Source organism: Archocentrus centrarchus, chromosome 15 (genome assembly GCF_007364275.1).
Source record: "Archocentrus centrarchus isolate MPI-CPG fArcCen1 chromosome 15, fArcCen1, whole genome shotgun sequence".
NCBI lineage: Eukaryota > Metazoa > Chordata > Actinopteri > Cichliformes > Cichlidae > Archocentrus > Archocentrus centrarchus.
In genome coordinates this window covers 25,132,291-25,153,971 of record NC_044360.1, presented here as the reverse complement: position 1 = coordinate 25,153,971, position 21,681 = coordinate 25,132,291, and the positions used below count along the sequence as shown (strand labels likewise).

The 21,681-nt window shown below is 38.5% G+C and overlaps 2 protein-coding genes across 2 annotated transcripts in view; both read left to right on the top strand.

The window, feature by feature from the left end:
- Positions 1 to 1,864: 1,864 nt before the first annotated feature.
- On the top strand, positions 1,865 to 12,324 carry pik3ap1 (phosphoinositide-3-kinase adaptor protein 1). The gene is made up of 17 exons (XM_030748318.1): positions 1,865 to 2,040; positions 2,833 to 3,258; positions 3,690 to 3,940; positions 4,072 to 4,216; positions 4,316 to 4,458; positions 4,563 to 4,695; positions 5,235 to 5,431; positions 5,521 to 5,698; positions 5,784 to 5,846; positions 5,941 to 6,195; positions 6,288 to 6,344; positions 7,509 to 7,702; positions 7,796 to 7,868; positions 8,035 to 8,202; positions 9,126 to 9,193; positions 10,015 to 10,115; positions 11,954 to 12,324. The coding sequence occupies exons 1-17, from the start codon at positions 2,016 to 2,018 to the stop codon at positions 12,066 to 12,068; spliced, it is 2,592 nt and encodes an 863-aa protein (XP_030604178.1). The 5' UTR covers positions 1,865 to 2,015; the 3' UTR covers positions 12,069 to 12,324.
- Positions 12,325 to 17,997: 5,673 nt separating this feature from the next.
- The window catches only part of sorbs1 (sorbin and SH3 domain containing 1), a 42,527-nt gene continuing 38,843 nt past the window's right edge, over positions 17,998 to 21,681 (top strand). Inside the window, exon 1 of the mRNA XM_030747707.1 lies at positions 17,998 to 18,086. The gene's annotated coding sequence lies outside the window, so the exon portion shown is untranslated. The remainder of the gene's footprint in view (positions 18,087 to 21,681) is intronic.

Sequence of the window (21,681 nt, the reverse complement as noted above, 5' to 3'; positions counted from 1 at the left end):
TTAAGGGATCTGATATTACATTTCTGCATGATGTCCATCACATTTGTTTATTATTGAATGTATAATTTTACATTTTCATTTTGGATTCACCTTCCATCTTTTTTTTTTTTCCATATTAATTCACCTATGGTCTTGTGACTGCAGGGAGCCCCATACAAATTTGTTATATATTAAATAAATATTATTGCTTATTTTATTTATTTATTATGGGGTTTTTTTTCTTTTTTGGGTGTTTATATATGCAAAAATCTCTATGAAATAAGCAAAACTGACCACAGCTTTGTAGATCAAGTACATATCTGTCCCTATAAGCAAGGTGATGTACTACTTTATTTAAAAAAAAAATTTGAACTCTTAAATTTGCTCTGTAATTTGTATATTTAACCACTCTCTGTGTAAAAGTGGCCGCATTTTCACAGTTATTTTCACATGGCTCCAATTTTTGTGATTTCATTATATTGGTTTAACTTTTCCCAGTGGGAAAAAATGAATTTTTTAAAGTGTTATGAAGTTTAAAAAAAGTATTTAGGTGTCATGGAGTGGTCCACCACAGTTTATCATCAAACATCAGTTTATCATTTAACATCAGAAGAAACGCCTGATGTTTAAAATAGTCAGTTTAGGTCCAACTTGCAAATGTTCAAACTTTCAAATGCTGAAGAAACTTAGGGCTTCAGAATTGTCTGTAGTGTGATATTAATGTTTAAGATTGTTATTATACTGGTGTAAATCTATGTGGATCCCCCTCTGCTTTGTTCTGTTGGCTGTCCATAGAGAGCCCGTCGGTGGGGATGGTGGCACTCACTAATGTTAAGTTAGTGTATCCTGCCCTCTAGCGGCTGTGTCAGTGTGGTATCATGTTGTTGCTATCAGTTTTTTTTTTTTTTTTTTTTCAGAGGAAAAATTTGAGTAAACTGGAACTTCACATACTGTGTAACAGTTACACCATACACATGATTCAGTTTGTCATATGCTTTCTGTGCCTGTGTGAGCATGTGCTCCGTGTACGTCAGCATTTGAGCGCACAAGTAACTTTGTAAGACTTTTTTAAGAATCATAAAGTTTAGACTCACTTCTTTCATCAGGAAGACAACACTGAAAGCCCTCAGAAAGTCACTGTCTCAGGTTCAGTGTTGCTTTTAAACTGTCACTGTATCACAAAGCAACACATTTTAAGGCATGCATCGCTTTTTGCAGAAGTTGTCACATTGGTCTCATACATAATAATCGTAACACAAGAATTACTGTAGTTCCTTGAAGTAAGTGTTGCTGCTCAGAAATGTTTAGCATTAGCTGCTTTTTTGAGTCGAGCATGCTCATTTATGTGACTTGTTTTACACCATCATTCTGACTCTAAACAGCACCTTGTTAAGGAAGTGAAAAAACGGAAGAAGGATGTGGCTCACGACAGGTGATGTGCATGTGTGTGTGTGTGTGTGGGTGGGTGCGTGTGCGTGTGTGTGTGTGTGTGTGTGTGTGTGCGTGTGCATGGGTGCGTGCGTGCGTGTGTGTGTGTGTGTGTGTGTGTGTGTGTGGGCGTACAGTATTTTTGAACAACAAGAACAGAATCAAATCTTAAGTGTTGTCTACATAAAAGACATTAAAGGTTATATGTTAAACTTTTCCCTGTGGTCCTTTTTGTGCACGCCCCATAATTCACCACATCTTCATCTGTATTTCTTTCATAATATTTTGCTGTTTATAATATACAGATATACACAGAACAGCCAAAAGTGAATGTAGCCGTCGACATGTTGCACATTCTGTCATGACAGTGGTGCATTTTCTCACTTCTTCAACTGCTTCAGGAAGTAAGGCAGTGTCACCAAAATCAGGAAACTAAGTGTTGCTATTAATACCACTGAGCAAAGAGCTATCGCTGGTGAAAGCTAATGCAGTTTCAGTTGATGAGAACAGGAGCTTCAGTAAACTAAGCCAACTGAACAGAAACATTTGGGCAAATGATGATCCTTTTAAGGTGATTTTTTTCTTTTTCACTTTGAGGCTTCGCGACCATGGAAGAACCCGTCTCAAGAACTGGTAATATGACATGTCATATATACATTTTTTCCCCCAGTTAGTTCCAAGTGCTAAAGTTTAAAGATGTACCAAAACTTTTAATATTAACAGTACAGGTTACCAATTTGTGATGTTTCACTTTGAAATAACGTGTTGGTTTAAATTGAACTGAATTTACGAATTTACTTTGAAGTCAAATGATCTTCTCTGCTTGAAAAAGAGGAAGCAAGCGTCTTAGACGTCCTCTGTGGTTGATTTGAATTCATTTAGAATTTGTCGCACATCTAAAATTAAATCATTTATCTCATCGGCCTTTTAATAAACCAATGGTAGGTCGCACTGCCTTGTCATTAGTGAGCTACGCCGATGAAGCGAATACTTGTATCGGTGCTCTTTCCTAGTTAACGTGTACAGAGGTGAACTTGACCTGATTAAACACTGTAATGAGTCAAACAAAATTACTCTGACCAGTGTTGACACAGTGCAATGTTTGCACAACTTCTTGTTGGCTCTGCAGTGAAATATCAAACAGATCAGACATTCATTCTCCAACCACAGTCACCTTGACATTCCACGGCTGGACAGCTGGTATGTTGTGGAGCATTTCCACGACAAACACAATCTGCTGCAACAAGGAACTCAACACATACTATCACCAGTGTCATGTCATTACTGTATTTTGAGCAGGACTGTGATTCGTTTTACGCAGTGAGGCTGGGTCAGCAGGTTTTATGCTTCGGACAGCTAATTTGGAAAGTGTTTGAATACTTCTGTTGTGCATACAATCACACTGTCTTGTGTCCTTTTTTTCAGCATATCCTGAATCCTTCTCAGCCTACGAGCTGTTAATTCTGCACACCACTGAGGCACAGGAGTGGGCGTCATATTTGCAGCAGATTTTGAAAAGTTCTCGAAAATTTAACAAAAAATCCATTTTGCTGTACGCAATCAGCACGGACGATCAGCTGCACGGATATAATTTTGAATATTTCCAGAGCTGCAAGTGCATCGTGCTGCTCCTCTCAGGGTTATTGCTTGACATCCTCTGTGACCATGAACTACAGGAGGCACTTCAGGGACTTCTTTATCCTCCACACAGAGTGGTGGCGTTTTTATGTGGCGTGTCTGAGGATGAAATGTTGACAGAGATTTTCCAAGACTGGCCAAGCTGGAGAAAACTCCATGCTGAGGATGAGCCTGCTGTTTATGTTTCTACCATTTTGGAAACAATAATTGCCAGTATGTAAAAATGTTCTCATTTGTGCTGAAGATTAATGAAGGTTAAAGTGTTTTCATAACTGTTTGTGACTATTAGAAACCCCAAAATTAAACATAATTAATTCTATTACTGAGCCCACAAAAAAAATGTTTATTTTGTCGGGATATCAAATGAACTAACAATTTTCACTTAGAGTAATCTTAAAGCGCAAGTTAAAGTGTATTTGATGATAGCAAAATCTTTAGAGTTGGATACCTTGAAAGTTGTAACATAAAACAGAAACTATCTTCATAAGTAAGTGAGAAAGTAGGTTGTGCTTAAACGACACTTTCCGAATAACTGAAGAAGGAACTTTGATCTAGACAGACTATATTAAAATGGTTTTATTTGTAGAAATTTTATGGGAAACTAAAGATTTTTGTAATAAATTACATTTCTTTTTCATTTAAAGGCAGACAAGTGGAGAGTGAAAGTGAAGCAGCTGCAGCCCTGGAAGATGTGTACATCATACCGACTGCAGATGACTATCCCAGCACTGATCAAATAGAGGAAGTGGAGCCGGAAGTGGCGCCAGAAGAGCAAGACGAAAATGTCCCAGAGGATCAAGAGCCTGTGAGCACAGTGAATTCAGCAAGCCAAGAAATGACTTCATCCACACACCTCACCTGTCTTACTGTTCAGCCGAACAGAGTTCTGTGCGGGGTCAGTAATCAGTAATCATCAATGTGCTATTTACATTGATCTTCTAGTGTTTAGTGGTGCAAAAGGAAATGTTTTGGTATCAGTAAAATATTACTAACATGACAGTTTATTCAACTTTTCCATTTTTTTAGAAACAGGAGACACTTTTTATCATTTTCAAAGACAAAGTAGATGATCAGTCAGTGCCAGAGGTGGAGTTTTCATCTGAAAATGCACCTGCAAAAAGGATGCCAGCCACAGTGGAGAATGAATACACTATAAGTGTTACTGCACCTGGCAAGTATCTATAGGAAGTAAACTTACATCTATGTCGAATGCATGATCTCCTAAACTTCTCTAATCAATTTAATTATTAATTTAAATTTTTTCATCTAGATATGCATGCTGGAATTGTATTCCTCACTATGTACACTGGCCAATCATGTGTCAGCCTGACTCCTGTTACGTATTATACCAGCATGGGAGAAGTCAGTCGGTATCTTGAAAATGCTACTGATCCTGTGAACTTCATCTGCCAGGTGAGACATTGTGCTATACTTTAAGTAGCATTGTTTTACTAGATTAATATTGTTGCAGTTTATGTAAGCATCTTTTTCTTTTTTTTTTTTTTCTTTACTTCCAGGCATTCAACTTGACAGCCAGTGCAACAGAATCACTGGACAGCATGCTGTCTGACTTATTAAAATCCAGGATACCTGCAACTGGTCTTCAGCTGTTTGGAATCAGACAGATTGAGGAAGACAATATGGCAACATGTAAGTATAACTCATGATTTGTTAACCTATGAGTTTGGTATTCATGTTTTCTGGGGGAATCAACCTCAAAAAACTGGTTTACATACACTGTATGGACAAAAGTGCTGGGCTGCCTACACATTACATGTACAGGAGCTGCTCACCCAGAGAAACCTATAACATGAAGCTCCTGGCGCACAGTTTAATGCCACAGGAGGTGTGAAACGCACCGCTGCTTGAGTGCGTGTGAGCGGTGAGCAGCAGTAAGTTGCCACCAAGATGGATGGATGGATGGATGGATGGATGGAAGAAATTTCTCAAACTGACTTGTTGCAGGGATGTCATCCTGCAGTGAGCTCTTTAGAATGACCCATTCTTTCACACATGTTTGTAAAGTGAGCTAGAAGCTTGATTTTTATACACCTGTGGCAATGGGACTGAAAACCTTTAATTCAAAGATTAATAGGCGCTGTAAACTGATCCTGTATGATAAAAGAACAGAAACTAAGAGCGGCTGCCATATAATTGGCTTTATCTGTTTGCTTTTCTTTGCGCTTCAGATCAGCGGAACGACGAGCTTCCTACTTTACTCCACTTTGCTGCTAAGTATGGCCTGAAGAAGCTGACCACCATTCTCCTTCAGTGTCCTGGAGCTCTGCAGGCTTACAGTGTGATGAACAAGAATGGAGACTACCCAAACACGCTAGCAGAGAAGAGTGGATTTAATGATCTCAGACAGTTCATGGATGAATTTCTTGTAAGTCCAGGGAGAAAGTTTTTCAGTTCTTTGTATTTTTACAAAGCGTACTAAGTTTCTGGTTGTCTTATGCATTTAAACAAATCCAGGAGACAGCAGACTTGCTCAAGTGTCACTTTGAGGACACTATCAACACAGACGAGAGTGCAGAGGTATATGAGATGATGTCAACTTCGTCTCAGGATATCATGATGAAGTACTCAGGTTGCACAGAAGATATATATGAGTCAATGCTAGGGATCAACCCTGAATGTGCAGAGGATCTATGTAAGTGTGACATAGACAAGAATGCATACTGCAAAACTGGTAGTAGCAGATGATGATGGCGCTGTATTGTTTATTTTTTTTCAAGATGAGGTGATGACTGCAGTAGATGAGAACCCTGAGGAAGCTATGCTTAGGAAGTTCTTTCAAGGTATGCATTTGAATAAGTTTTAAATAATTTCCTTAAATAATAATGCGTCCTGTATGGTATTGTGTGTTTCATGTGGTTACATTGTGACCTTCAGCAAAACCAAATGCCACTGAAGTCAATGAGAACAATGAACCCCTTCAAAGTGAGGAAGAGGAAAAAGTTGAACACAATAACTTCGATGAAATTGAGGAAGAGGAAGATCCATACAACATCTGTCCGGAGGATATCTATGATACGGTGGATGAAAATAGTACCTACAAACCAGTAGTCCTGAACCGTCCACCAGCCCCCATCCCCAGACCTGAAACTGAGACTGAGCTCGAAAAGTCTACAACCTACATTTCTAGAGGTACGGTGCAGTTCAATTTATTTATTTACATTTTATTTTTTTTTATATCATGAATCTGTCAAAATTAAGTAACTTAAATTTTTTTTTGACAGTATTTTCAGATAAAAGTACAGCCGAGAGCAAAGAACAGGAAACGGGACATCATGGAGGTAAATCACAATGAAAATCATTTCACTGATTTATCACAGTCTGTTATGCTTCTGTTTTCTCCTTTTTTTCAGTTGTATAAAGCTATTACTCATGGTTTCATTTGGCAAACCACTTTTGCAAAATGCCTTTATTTTCTGTTAACCTTGATTCTTTATCATCATTCATATAACACTATGGCATACTGTTGTGAGACACGGGACTTTTAATACCACCGCACTGGTCAAAACCAGTAACCTTTCTAGTTGACTCTGTGGTTACAGATAACTGTGTGTCAGGGGAATTTTTAGGTCTCAGACCACGCACCTGACTGAGAACAAATATCCGTGTGAACTTCCTACGGTGCGAGAGCTCTTCGTTTTCTGCTCCATATTTAGAGATTTAACTTTAAATGTTAAAAATTAAAGTGGAGTTGAAAACTGGTGCAAACACCAGGTTAAAAGTCCATTGCACATTCACAGCCAGTTTAGAGTTGCCTTAACACGTATGTGTCTGTGAGCACCCACAGGCACAGGGTGCTCACACAGGCATAGAAAGAAAATGTAAACTCAGAGCTGACCAAGAAGTTTGCAGTGAGGCAACGGTGCATTGCTGTGCTGCCTGGACAGCATTTTTAATGTCAACATGTCAGTGATTTCATCATTACATCTTCTTTTGTTGTCTGCTTAGTTTATGATCTTACGTTAACACAATATAGGCCAGGAGTGTAACACTACAGGGCAACTTAGCCGATGTGCACTGAGGCTGTTCTACTGATATGCCCTGGTTAGCCGTGTGCACTGATTATGGCTCCAGGTTTAAGCTGGTTTGGTCACCATGAATCAAAATACAGTACTGTTGTTGAACTATAGTCAGCAATACATAAAAAGGTCTTATTTTTGTTTTTGTTTTCAGTTATTTAGAATCTGCATTGTTTACACTGACTTCAGAAAATCTAAAGACATTTAAAATTTAAAATACAAAAAAGTTGTAGAAAATTCATTATCATCATACATAAAGCTTTAGTAAGACTCGTACAATATTTTGTCTCTACTTTATACTGTGTTCACTCTTAACTGTGTTCCAAACCTTTTCTGCTCATGAAATGATAACACAAAGTGTAAAATGTCACTGTGTTTTAAAACTTCCTTTTTTCAATGAAATGACATCATTTTCCTCCCATTCAGCCCTGTCTGTGGCAGAACTCCCCGTGCCTGCTTATGACCCCTACGCTGGGATGAAGACCCCGGGGCAGAGGCAGCTCATATCTCTGCAGGAGAGGGTAAAAGTGGGAGAAATTACTGTGGATGAGGCTGTCCAAGAGTTCAAGGCTTGGCAGTTTGATCATGAGCGGAGGGCGAACTCCATACGCTATCAGCAGGTAGATCGACAGTACAAACTTTGTGGTCTTCCAGGTGCTGATTGATGGTCAAGCAATAAATCTAACATGTGTTTCCTTTTTCTTTTATTTGAGGAAAATCTGAAGAAATTACGGGACAGCATCACCAGGCGCCACAAAGAGAGAGAAAAGACAGGAAAGGAACTTGGTAAAATAATTTATTTTCTCATGTGGAATCAGATCTCTTTCAGTATATACCGCCAGCATTAGTGTTATCATACTGTTATGATTCATTCGTGAGCAGCACATACTGAAAAATAACATCCCATTGTTGTCAGAAATGCTAATCTTTTTAATCTGGTCTTTTCCCTTAGAATATGAGATAAGTGCTCCCCTTCAGAGAAACTTATACTGGGGCTCCAGTATGACATTAGAGTGTGCCGTGTATGAGTCGGCACCCAGAGCGGCGGCTCCGCCACCTCCAGTGGCTCAGGTCATCCAGAGAGGCAGCTGGAAGACAGGTAGCACATCCAGCACATCGAGTGAGTCCAAATGCTTATTTTAAACTAATGATTGTCAAGGACTAAACAAAAAGGATTGACGTGTAGGTTCTCAGCTCTTGGTCCGTCTTTGTGTGGCTTTCTTTACGATTCCAACTACGCGCACAGTGGGAGAAATGTAGATCATGCACGTATGTAAGTCACTGGGGAAGTTCAGCGCATTTACCCCTGCTTGCAGTTTGATTTTCTGCCTCCACATTGAAGATGGAGAGCAAAGATCAAGGTGGCAGGGCTCTATGAGCGTCAGTTCTGATCATCCAGTGTTTTCTGTGCGTCACTTTTAGTTGTGGTTAAATATTCACATAGATGGTACTAGGCAACAGTGTTACTAATCATCCAGTGTTTAATGAGGGACCAGACAGAGTGGTCCTTGCTGAAAGTATTTAAATATTAGTATTTAAATCAAAACAGAAATTCGATACATCACTCACAGTTATAAGACACACGATATTAGTGTCACATTTTTAAAAGTGTAAACGTCTTAATTCAGATCCCATTTTAAATGTTTTAATTAAAAATGGATACTTAAATACTATGCCTCATGTATGTTAGCAAAAAGACTTAACATTTTAATTTATTTACTTAATAAAATATGAAAACTCAGATTATGGGTTAAAATATTAGGTTACTTGTTAACTTCTTAACTGTGTGATAAATTTATATGTCCCTGGTGATTCTGTTATGCTGTTCAGCTGCTTTTTGCAGGCATTATTTATGTCCATCTGTCCCCTTAGATGTTAGTACATACTATAATGTACTCCATAGATCATGTTTTTTTCTTGTCTTTATAACTTTGTTGTACATGAAGAATTATATTTCTGTGAACATAATTCCCTACAAGCACTAACCTCAGAGAACCTTGAAATCACGTGTTTTATTTTCACTGTGCTTTTTCTTGTCATCAGGCACCGAGAGCAACAGACTCAGCACCCACAGCACCTTTAGCTACAGCAGCGGTACAGAGCCTGACGAGGTGAGCTGGAATTAACAATGGGTACAAATGCATCTTCGAGGCATGTGGTACAGTAACTGCAATCTTTACACAGAATTGCATCATTTTGTGCTAGCTGTTTGTTCCACACTAAAACTTCCCTTTCTCCTGTGATGCTGCATACGTGTGACCATAGACATCTGCACGACGTAACTACATGAGCAGTAGAGAGTCTAATGTTCAGTTTTGTTTTATTCTACCCTCTTACTTCACCTTTTCATTTCCTAAAATACCAGGCAGTATATAAATATATGTTCTTTACGAAAGAGGTTCCTCCAAGTTTTCATTAACATTTGCTGCATGTTGTCAAGATGACAGAAAGATTACTGAGCTGGATGCCATGACACATGTTTCTTTTTTGTCATATCTTAGAAGCCTGACTCACACTGTTTAATGATTTGCTCAGGGTGTAACCAGAACAGTGACCTTTTACTCTCTGAAACCCCAACTTTTATCCTAAGTGTCTAATATCCAATGATAAGCCTGCAACCAACAAAAAATACATTGATTGGAAATTTTTTTTTATTATTATTATTCACATGTTCTTTAAAGTGCGAGAAACCAGTTAAAAACTGTGTGATCTTTGTGTGTTTTGCCAAGAATTTGGGACTTTAAAGTTCTTGACGGTATTTCTAGTGAAATTAGTTAAACTAATAAGTGATTTTAAAGAAAAGGTGTGGACTGTTATCTTTATCCAGTAAACTATTCACTAACTGATTCAGCTGGAAAACAACAGCATTAGACTGTTTCATTTTGAAGTGTTTCAAGTGTGGTCACATATACATTTAATTGTATTTTTAAAGGACTCGATAGAAAGCCTCTCTGCTCCACCGCGACCGCCACGGCCGGTCAGTGCTGCACCTTCCATTCCTCCACCCAGGATTCCTCCACGGAACCCAGAAAGGTCAGTCTAGAGAACAGTGATTCCCATTACTGAAGTGAAAGCAGAACCGTGCAGTACTGAGCAAAATGAGACAAAGCAGGTATAGGAAAAAGCGAGGCAGTGTGGCGTGAAAGTGTCTAATTACAGTCATAAGAGTGTGAGAGTATGACAGAAAAAGACTGGGAAAGCTTTAAAAAAAAAAAATCTATAAGCAGCACTGAGTGAGCCAGTAAATGATGAAAGAGGAAATGTTTACCCACCACTAATTCACAGCTGTGCGTTTAGGAGGAAGCCAGAGTGAGAAAGTGATGAAGATACTGCTGTTCATACTCTGTAAACATATAAATAACCTCCCCACACAAGGTGAGACCACTTATAGAAAGAACATTTTAAAAAGGAAACTAAGATCAAAGGCACTCTTAAGTTGGTAACTGCAACTGCAGTGAAATCCTGAGAAACACTGTTGATCCTTTAAACTGATAAATGCCATTCTGCGTGTCTTATCTCTTTAAAAAAAGATGTACAGCATGCCATCTGTAAAATCTGACACACTATCAGCTTGTTTAGCTTTTTGACATGTATATCTTATATTGTACTATTTTTATTGCATACAGACTAACATTCATTAATTCAGTTTTTGAATAATAAACAATTTATTCAATTTTTGAATAATAAATAAATGAAAAACACCTACCTACACCACGGTGAGAATGTTTGAGGTGCTACATATAGTGTACTAAAATTTGCCTGCGTGGGTTCGATTCATTCTAATTTCATGGGACTGTGAGATCTGATCGAGAGGCTTTTTTTAGCGTCTGTGTGTCTGAAGGTTAAATGATTAAGAAGATATTTGTCTTTGTCACATGAACATAAGAAATGACTGCATGAAGGGTGATGCAGTGCAACGCTGTTGAGATATAAAAACAAACGAGGACTGATATAGAATAATGTCAAACAAGCAATGCAGCATCAACAACAAAGGGGAGCAGCAATGTAACAAAAAGAGACACGGCAGCGACACTGCTATTCAAAGAGAGAGAAAAAACACAATGTGATAAGTAATATAGTGTGATATAAAATTTTGTGATACAGTTTAACAGCCAAAAGAAGAATCACGCTATTGAGGATATGACTTTTAGGCATTAGAAACAGGATATGGGATATTTACATTTTCAAGTGATGCAAAAAAGCAGCTGAACGCTGAGGGAGCTACGCTCAAATGAACTGAGCTGTGGAATAAAAAACGTGAAGTGACAAATATTTTCAGAAAAATATCAGTCTGTATCTGTGTAGCTCAACTAGCTTGTATGCTAACTACAACTAATCTTAGCTAAAAACTGAGCTAAATTGAAAACTGCTGAATGTCCCTTTAATTGTCAGTACACGGAAACATGTAGATTTTGTCCAAAATATTAGTTGTAAGGTTTATTATCCCACATACATACCTGAATAAGACAGTGACTAAATCTAGTAATGACACAGAAGAATTGCAAGCTCATCTGACAGAGTAGCAGTGACACCATCAGGGCCTTCATTAATTTAGTACCTAAGTACATACAGTATTAAAGTGTGAAAATTTGCCATTTTAAGCCAGTAATAAGTTATTCCCTTACTAAATGTTTGTGCATATAACTCAAATGTCAAATGCTGACAGATAAGTAAATGGGGCAGAATAATGTGCAACTGTATGAAACGGTGGTTTTGAAGTCTGGAGGTGTCTTTGCATCTTTTGAAGTTTTTTTTTTTTTTTCTTCTTCATGCTCAGTGATGATAAATTGGAGGCCAGAGTTTACTCTATACTGTCAATTCTGGTACAGTGTGAATAATCTTCCTACACAGTAACAGTGTGTTTCCTGTAGGGTGCCAGAAATGGTGCATGAGCGCTACATATCCTGCCCGACACGAGCACTTCCTCAAAGACCTTCGTACAGGCAAACCAACGCGGCGCCTCCTGTCCCCCGCAGATATCGATGACGGCTGCACATCTTCATTTTTCCTGGGTTTTGTGGCTGAAGCTGTGGGTTATTTTTGTGTAAGAAGGAGAACCATAAGGCTTTGGCAAGATGAACATTAAAAAGTGACAGTTGTATATTATTTAATTTTTTCCTTTCGTGTACATCAGTTTACCAAACCATACAAATCCATGACTTCTCATGACTGAGCCTGTGATGCATCTGTGATATTTGCTGTGGTGTGTTTTTACTGTAAAATATTTTTACCTGTAAATAAATGTGGAATATTAAAAAATATAATTGTAATGAATATTAAGTATCCTAATAAAAAATCATTATAATTCATGAGTATTATGGGCTTAAATTTTGATATATTAAAATGGCAATCATTTGATTTTCTTCAAGTTCTAATCATAATATTTCAGTGTGTTGGATCACTTGTTGTGTAATTTAACTGAGAAGTGATATTTCAGTCTATGCTAGTTGTAGATTTTGCTCTATTAAATTCTGCTTACTTTGCCTCAATTCCTGTCACCCTCCTACAGCTTAATGACTTACAGTTTAACTGTGAAGTTTGTACAGTATCATTCTTAAACTTCAAATCTGACTCATGTATAGATTGTGAAATAAGAATAAGAAATCCCTTTATCAGGCCCACAGTGGGGAAATTCAGTGTAGCAGCAGCAGAGGTATTGTACAAAGGACAAACAGTAACTAGGGTACAATAAAATAAAAAGTATAAGAAATAAAATAAAAAATATAAAAGGTACAAGAGATAAAGCAGAATGATAAAAAAAAAACTGTATATACAGAATAGACCATATGTACCAGTATAAATAATGTGTACATAATGGAGAACAGAACATACTATATGAAGGTTATATTACAAAATGGATTGCACCCGTTTATTGCACTAAATAAATACAGAGCATATTTGAAATGAGGTTGATTGTACAGTGCTAGTAATAGTCAACACAGTAGACCACTTCTATTCCTGGGAGCAGTGCTGGTTAAAAGGTCTGACTGCTGCAGGGAGGAAAGACCTGTGATAGCGCTCCCTGAAATATTTGGGGTGCAGCAGCCTGTCACTGATGGAGCTCCTGAATTGGGAAGTTTAAAGAAGTCAGTCAGTTTTGTTGCGTGTCAGACTTCATGGAATTTTTTTTAAATGTGATTAAAAAACAAATTAATTATTACTAAAGCATTCACAGTATTGTTGTTGTATTCTTTATTATTATTATATATGTTCTTCCGTACGTTTTTCGGTCGCTAATAACTCAAAAACCCTTCTGAAACCATTCTGGTATCATTACTGTGAATGCTTGCAAAGCATTGTATTGTTGTTGTGTTCTTTATTATTTATATATATTATATATATATATATATATATATATATATATATATATATATATATATATATATATATATATATATATATATATATATATATATATATATATGTTCTTCCATACGTTTTTCGGTCTCTAAAAACTGAAAAAACCCTTTAAGCTACAGAAACCATTCTGGTATCAAAATGTTCAGCTTCTTCAGGACATAAGCTAGAGAAACTATTTAAACTTTAAAATGAAGCCAAAACTTTCAGCTATTACTTAGTGTTTTAAAATCTTTTACAGTTTTAGCACAGTGACCGTTTAAGGACATTTTTCAGCTGTTTCAGAGTTTATAATAGGTGTGTATTGCGTTTGCTATAGTGGGAGACTTCAAAACTGTCATGTGGAAAATTTATTTTTAAACTGCCACTGTGTCCACACTCTTCACTCTACAGCCATCATTTTATGATCAAAATGTAGAGCTGCTTCTCTACTTTCAAACAATGTGTCTCTAAACCCTGTCAAATGTGCACTTTTTAAGGGAGTACCTTCCAACTTCTCCATTAACCTCCATAGTAATTTCAGAGAGGTGATTTTCTCCAAAGCAGAAATGAGCACCTTTTTTAAACTGCTCCCACAACCACACTTTTGAACCCAGGAAAATAAAAAATTACACCACTGTTTAGAGCAGGTCCTTGTGACACTCACAGTTCAAAAATTATTTTGATAGGAGCTATGGTTTTTGATTTAGAAGCAGTTGTTTGACAGGTGCGCCGAGTCAAATTTTTCAGAGATTTGGCCAAAGTGCATGCACCTCAGCAGGTAGGTAGGCAGTGCACCTGGCAGGTGTTTTCAATTGGTGCATTTACAAGCATTCAGCTTGGTAGAGCTCTCCAATATGTATGCATGCAAACCTCAGTGTTTGTGTGAGACTCCTCTCGGCTCAGGGGTAGAAAAGGTGACCATGAATGCAGATGAAACAGACAGAGTAGGTTCAAGTCCTGCTTTAAAGATTTTTTCCATTGAACTTTAAATCTTTTCATATTCAATGATATTATAATCATTCTTTCCACAATTTTCTGCACCTTCTTTCTCCTTGATGTTTAGGACAAAGTTTCAAAGTGTTCTATTTTTTCAAGTCATTTTTGACCCTTTAAAACTTTTTACATTCTTTGGCATTTGAGCAAACTTCAGTTGAAGAAGAACACTCTTCTTACTTTTTGCTCTGACTGCACTCATCCTAGGGGTTACTCAAAGGAAATACAGCTTTAATGACACAATGTCAGAACAGCATGAACAGGAAAAATGGTGGCCTGTTATCAGCTACCCTCAATAACAACACACTGACATCACAAACCAACAATGGCAGTGAAACCAACAAAACATTACTGAATAACTGATAAACATGGACAACTAAAACACCCATACACCAGCATAAACATTCCTACAAGTCCTTGCTCTGGTGGCTCGTCCCATTGGCTGCCACGATAATATATTCATTCTGTCCCCATTTTCCTGCACTTTGATTCTCCTTCATGTTCTGGACAGTGATTTGGTGTGCTTTAATTTCTTCAGGCATTTTTTTTTCTGTATTTGACAACCTTTTATATTCATTGATACTTTAGCAAACTGCAGTTGAAGAAAGAATTTCTTACTTTTCACTGTGACTACACCCAACCTAGTGGTTGCCCACAGGTACTGCAACTTTAATAACACAGTGTTAGAACACCATGAACAGAAAAAATGGCCTGAGGTCATCAGCTGCCATAGCCACTTCAGTCATGGTGGCCTGTTATCAGCCACCCTCAATAACAACATATTGACATCACATTGACATCACAAACCAACATTCACAATTAAACCAACAAATCATCGCTGAATAACTGATAAACACTGATAACTAAAACACCCATACACTAGCATAAACATTCCCACAAGTCCTTGCTCTGGTGGCTCCTCACATTGGCTGCCACAACATTAGATTCATTCTTTCCACAATTTTCTGCACTGACATGCTCTTTCATGTTTAGGAGAAGCATTAGGTGTATTTTAACAATATTCCCAAATATTATAAAAATATTATAAAAATATTATATAAAAAATAAATAAATAAATAAATAAATAAATAAATAAATAAAAAAAAAAAAAAAAACAATATTCCCAAATATTTCAGCAATGACAGCAATTTAGCTCAAAGCCTTCACCTGTAAAACATTAAACTTGGAGTCAACTCTCCAATATCTTGTTTTCTTTTTACAGCTACAGTTTAAATGTCTTCAGGAAGCTTTTTCACCCATTAAACCTTTAGATATTCCTTGATATTCTGACAGGCTACAATTCAAGAACAGCCTTTGCAGGGTATGGCTATTCCCGTGCTGGTCTATTGGTTATACACAGAAGTTGCAGCTTTTCCCACAGAAAGTCAGAATATCATGAGCAAGAAAGTGGCCCATGGTCTTCAGCAGCAGTTGCCACTTCAGTCATGGTGGCCCTTTATCAACAACCCTCAATAACAACAAAGTGTAACTGACATCACAAACCACCAATAAAAGTGAGACCAACCCAGGAATAAATGAATCACTGAATAAATGATAAACACCGACAACTAAAAGAAGAAGAAGAACATCAGCATAAACAGTCCCATAAGTCCTTGCTCCAGTGGCTTCTCCCATTGGCTGCCACAATGTTAGATTCATTCTGTCCACAATTTTCAGCACTTTAATTCTCCTTCATGTTCAGCACAATGATTCAGTGTACTTTCATTAATTCAGGCACTTATTCTATCTGTAATATTTATAGACGCTATAGCAAACTTCAGCAGAAGAAAAAAGAGATTTAACTCTTTGCCATTACTGTGCTCACCTACTAGTTGCACACAGGAGTTGCACTTAATTGACACAAAACTCAACAGGGAAAATGGCCCAAGGTCATCAGCTGCCACAGCCATCTCAGTCATGGTGGCCTAGTTCACCCATTTCAATATCTTTTATGGTTTTTATTCAGCTGGAGTTAAAAATTTCTTCAGGCTGTTTTTCTGCCCTTTAAGCAAATCGAGTTTAATTTAGCCACTTCGTTGACAATTTCGGCTGTTTTGAATTTCAAATTCATTTTCAGCATTTTTCAGCAGCTTAAACTCTTTCAGCCAATCAGATTTAAGCTCTTTGAAGCATTTCCTGGCATTTCAGCTCCAATCATTCAGCAGCAAGCAATCACAGTGCATTTTCTCTGGGAAATGCATTTTTCTAGTTTATTAAATTGTGATACACCATTTGGTCACTAGATGGTGCCCCATATCCTCTGTCCTTTAAAGATAGACTACAGCTTATATTTATATATTTTTTGTATGTAAAAACCTTTCACTTATTTTCTTTTATGAAGTGTATAACAGTTTAATCAAATGAACTCAGTGTTGTGAATATAAATGAACCCTGACTGCTAAAATAAGTTAGTTGGGAGAGAATTTTACAAAGTGTGATAGAGTGTAGACGGCTGGGACTTCTGGTCAAAACTTTCAAAGTAAAATCTTTACTGTTTAAAAACGACATCACATACAGTACTATGCAAAGGTCTTGACACCATCCCTCATTTCTTTATATTTTGCTAGGATAATGGGAAATAGCTGCAGCGATTTATTGAAACGTGTTTTTGCCTTATACAGAATAAAAGGCAAAAACAGAATTTGCACATTTCTAACAAGCTCCAATGTCAACAATTTGGTGTGACCACCTTTATTCTTCAATACAGTCTGAACTCTCTGAGGCAGCTTTCTTTCATTTCTTTAAGCAGTCTTCAGGAATAGTTCTCCAGGCTTCTGGAAGGACATTCAAAGCTCTTCTTTGGAGGTTGGTGGCTTTTTGCTCTGTTCTCTGTCAAGATGATCCCACACGGTTCTCCAACACCACTGGCTGAAATGCAGCTGGAAACCATGACAGAGCCTCCACCGTGTTTTACAGGTACAACTCATTGTTGCACCTCTCTCTTGACCTCCTCCAAACATACTGACAGCTATTTGAAGGCGACAGCTGACGAGCCGGATGCATCTCTCAGGTCCTGTTTCAGGTCTTTGGTGGATTTTTTTTCCAATATCTTAATTACTTAACTTTCAGATACTGTTCATCTGCTGTAGATAGTTTTTTTACGCCTGCTGCTTCTTCATTTGCTCTCCACCTATCCACTTTCTTCAAATATTTTAAGGACACCTTGCACACCGTATGCCAAGTTTTGGCTAACAGCTCTTTGGGAGTGGACCGGAGAATTATTGCTCAAGACCACTTTAAGAAATTACAATAATGTTTGTCTCCTTGCAAAATACATAGAAATGCGGGTGCCTTAAAAATTATGAAATTTTGCACAATAGATAGATAGATAGATAGATAGATAGATAGATAGATAGATAGATAGATCAGTGTTTCGAGCTTGTTCAGTTCCAGTGCGTACTAATACGGACTGCATTAACTCATACTATTTCATGTTTTTCTGTGCCTACGGCTCCACCCTTTGCTTTAGTTTCATTTTGAAGCCGCTAACTTCAGGCTTTTATTGTGAAAGGAGAGGCCCCGGGGCTGGGAGGATGTGTTGTGCGTCGGTGTTGACGCCGGTGAGTGTGAAGCGCTGACAGGACGCTGGTGGAGCGCAGCCGTCGCAAAGAGCTCAGTGAAGTGTGTCTGTGTGCATCAGCGAGCACAACGCTGGATTACCATCACAGAGAGGTGAGGGTACCTGCAGCGCGTCTATGATGCTCTTCTTTAAGGTTTTCTCTTAAGTCAGGTTCTTCTTATCAGTACATGACCACTTTATTTTCTTGCATTTTATTTACCAGAGGCTTTGTTAACAGCTGGCTTAACGTATGATGCAAATGCATTTGATATTAATTACTAATATTGTGATTTTAGCAGAGGTTTAGTAAATATAAATGCTTGCGTGAGTCAGTCGGTTTTGATTTTGCATCTCAGCAGATGGGCGCTCTGGCTTTGGGACAGTTGCTGCAGTAAAGGCACATCCATACAGTCTGAATGCGCCCCGCCATGGGTGCCGCACTCTGAAGCTGAATGCCCAAGAGAAAACCTAATTTCTTAATCTGGAAATTAAAGTCTTCCTGGCTGTACACTGTGCTGAGTATTAAAATCATTAAAAATAATAAATTTAAAAAAAGGCAAATCGTGCTGTTTCTTTAAGTTAGGCAGGCAGCGGTTGTCATTGTGAGTCATAGGGGGACGACTTCAGGCTACTCTACATGCGTACAGTAGGGCTGTGACATCAAGACCATCCACTTAATGGAATGCATATAATGCGGCATGGAGACGTTAGGAGCAGTTTATTGAACAGTGTGGTCAGACTCAACTGTAGCCGCTGTCATATTTGATTAGGAGATGTACTTGATAGGAGGCTGATTTTGTAGGATTATTCTCATTCCCACTCCTTATTCCAGGGACATGTTTGTGAGAGCAGCTGTGTTGTGTAACTGCACAATATTAAAAGCGTGGGTATTCTCTGTATTGACACAAGGACCTGAACGTTGGGCTGTATGTTCTGACAAACAGGTCTGCCTGAAGACTGTACAGCATGTGACATGAACAACTGCTTGGCAGCACAACTGTGATCACACACAGACTTACAGACTGTAACAAATATTATACATGCAACACAGAGAGGACACAAACATTTGCCAGGAGAGTGACTAAAGATCTTCAAAGCTATTTTTGTCTTTTTAATCACGTCTTTTTTTCTGCTGTCTTTGATTGAGAGTCTAAAAGTTTTGCTTGCAAGTTGCACTGGGATCTACTCTCTTCTCTTAGTCCCATTAAACACTCTGCTGGGGAAGGATTGCATGTTAAGCTCCATGGAGGTATATATTGACATTGTCACTATGTTTTTGAATTTAATATTGAAAGACAGAAGCATCTTTGTATGAAGCTTAGCTGGCACCAAGCTACATACAGCCATGATGTTGATGCAAGTCTAACCTACCAGTAGAAACATCTCTGTCACCCCTAAGCGCAGATCCCTGCCAGTGTAACTACATTTTTTTTGGGGGGGGGGGGGGGGGGGGGTCCCATACTCTTCCTATCTTAACTGAAGACTTAAGATTGGAGGTTTCTGTAATATATAAGATGTCTTCTTGTGAAATTTCAGATCTCTCTGTCTTCATTCACAATTTTAACTCCACGGGACCTGCGTAACATGAGGCTAAACAAGCGTGATAAAATATTAACCCTAGCACAAATAATTCATCAAACTGCACCAAGGACAGACCTGCATAGCTGCCACACTTTAAAATAACACAGTCACTTGTGCCCGTCTTATCATGGTTAATACAGATACGCACTTATCTGGACTTTGTTTACGTAGAAAGATCGGGAAATCCATTAGCTTCCCACATGTCCTTCCCACAAGTACAACAAGGACTTCTGGTTTACAAGATGTCAGCAGAGGAGTTGCGGCTGTTTACACAGAGATTTTAATAGGTGTGTACATGTAACACATCAGTCACATGTTTGGTAGCAGCTCACCCAGGAGCCATTCACTCACTCAGAGAGCAGGCCGAGCCCTATGACCTTTTGACTGTACTGTTGTGCAATTAAAACAACTGGAAAGTGAATTTTTTTGTTAAGTTCTAAAGGTTTTAACACGTGACTGTATTCACTTGTACAGCTGTAATTAATACTCATTTATTTTGCATTTTCTAGACTTGGTGCACAACTGTAAATTAATAGCCTGCTCAGACATGAGCATTCCTTTGATTTTCACAGGAGTGCTTTCTCTCCCAGAAATCAAAAATAGATACAGTGTTGTTTTCAGGTGTTTTAATGAGCAGGAGGATAGAGCGCACAGCACAAAGAATATTTGAATCTGACGTTTGCCTCTTGCTCTAATTTCGGCTGCAAAAATGTGCTCTTTCTTTGCGATAAGCCACAGAGGAAGGCCAGTTGGTATGTATGAAAGCAGCGCACATCAAGAAAAGCAGATATAAGAACAGATTGATCAAACAGCTGCCCGAGGATTTTATTTGCTGTGTAACTTTTCGAGCACGAGGTCCTCCATTTAGCATGAACCCTGCACAGTTGTTAATATTTGATGACGAGTCACGTTACACAGTTCTCCTAGATTTGAGAGGAGCTCTCCTCGGAAACATGAATCTCAAAACTGAATTTCAAAGATTTGCCAAAGCCAGCTGGCCCGGGGAATATCATAGTCTTGTTTTTCCATGATGATCTCCATGTGGTTTGGAAATCTGACAGACAGCTAGTCACAATATGTTTTTTTTTTCATTCAAGTTAAATTACCCAATGGGTTATGCAGTCTCCTCAGATTTTATTTGTGTTGCCAAAAGACTGGATAATTTAGCTTTTACTGTCGTATCACTCAAGTAGATACTGTCACTGTATTGTAGGCCCACTGTACCCATATGTTCAGAGTGAGTGTAAATAAAAGATTAGACATTATTTCCATGTGTGCTGCTATTGTTAGTGGACAGTGGAAGAATAATGAAATGATAGTCTTTCCTTGTTAAGGCATATCTTTTAGGGTCGCTTGTTTTAATTAGCAGGGGTTTATGTATACCAGCTGCGTAGTGACGCTGGATATTTGCATGACGTGAACGGAAAGCTTTGTAGTGGCAGCGTTCGTAGAGAACAGCCTTGTCTTTACTGGGAATAACGGATGGCTTTGGATCAGGCCGGATGCTTCAGCCAGACACCGGGTTTCTGTTTTCACTCCTTGTTAATGTAACAACAGGTTGCTTGGCAACCCCCCCTCCCCCACCAGCACCCCCCCATCGTCTGCTTTCACTGTCTCCTGCCATTGGATGAAGTGGATGGTGAAATGAAGTGTTATGCGTTGGCTTTTCAAGGTCCGTGGCACAAAGAAGCCCCCCCCCCAGAACACGGATGCATGTAAACAAAGCCGTGAAAAGACAATTTATGCTTTGGTGATGGATTTAAGCAGCACCCGCCTCCACTGCCATCACAAGCACCGTCCCTCACACCCCAACCCTAACCCTAACCCACCCGTGTCAGCACTGATGGAAAACAGCAGCATCACCGCATTTGTTGGCAGATAGTTTAATAAGAATCAGCAAATGTCCTCACTAATCATCTCACAGACCAAGCCAGAATAATCATGTGACCCTTGATTGCATCACAGCTTTGTATATCACTCTCTACAAAAATGTAACAAAGAGTAAGGAACATCTAATATTTTGCCACCTGTGAAGCCAGGCTGTTCCAGACGGAGCTGCCTGCCGTGTTTGTTTCTGGGTGTGACGGGACGAGTCAGACTGCGCCTGCATTCCTGGAATAGATAGAT

Excerpts from the sequence above, each read along its gene's own strand:
- pik3ap1 (XM_030748318.1), top strand. The coding sequence starts at position 2,016 with ATGGAAGAACCCGTCTCAAGAACTG. Across the intron at positions 2,041-2,832 it reads AGAACCCGTCTCAAGAACTG|CATATCCTGAATCCTTCTCA; the intron begins GTAATATGACAT and ends CCTTTTTTTCAG. Across the intron at positions 8,203-9,125 it reads TAGCACATCCAGCACATCGA|GCACCGAGAGCAACAGACTC; the intron begins GTGAGTCCAAAT and ends TCTTGTCATCAG.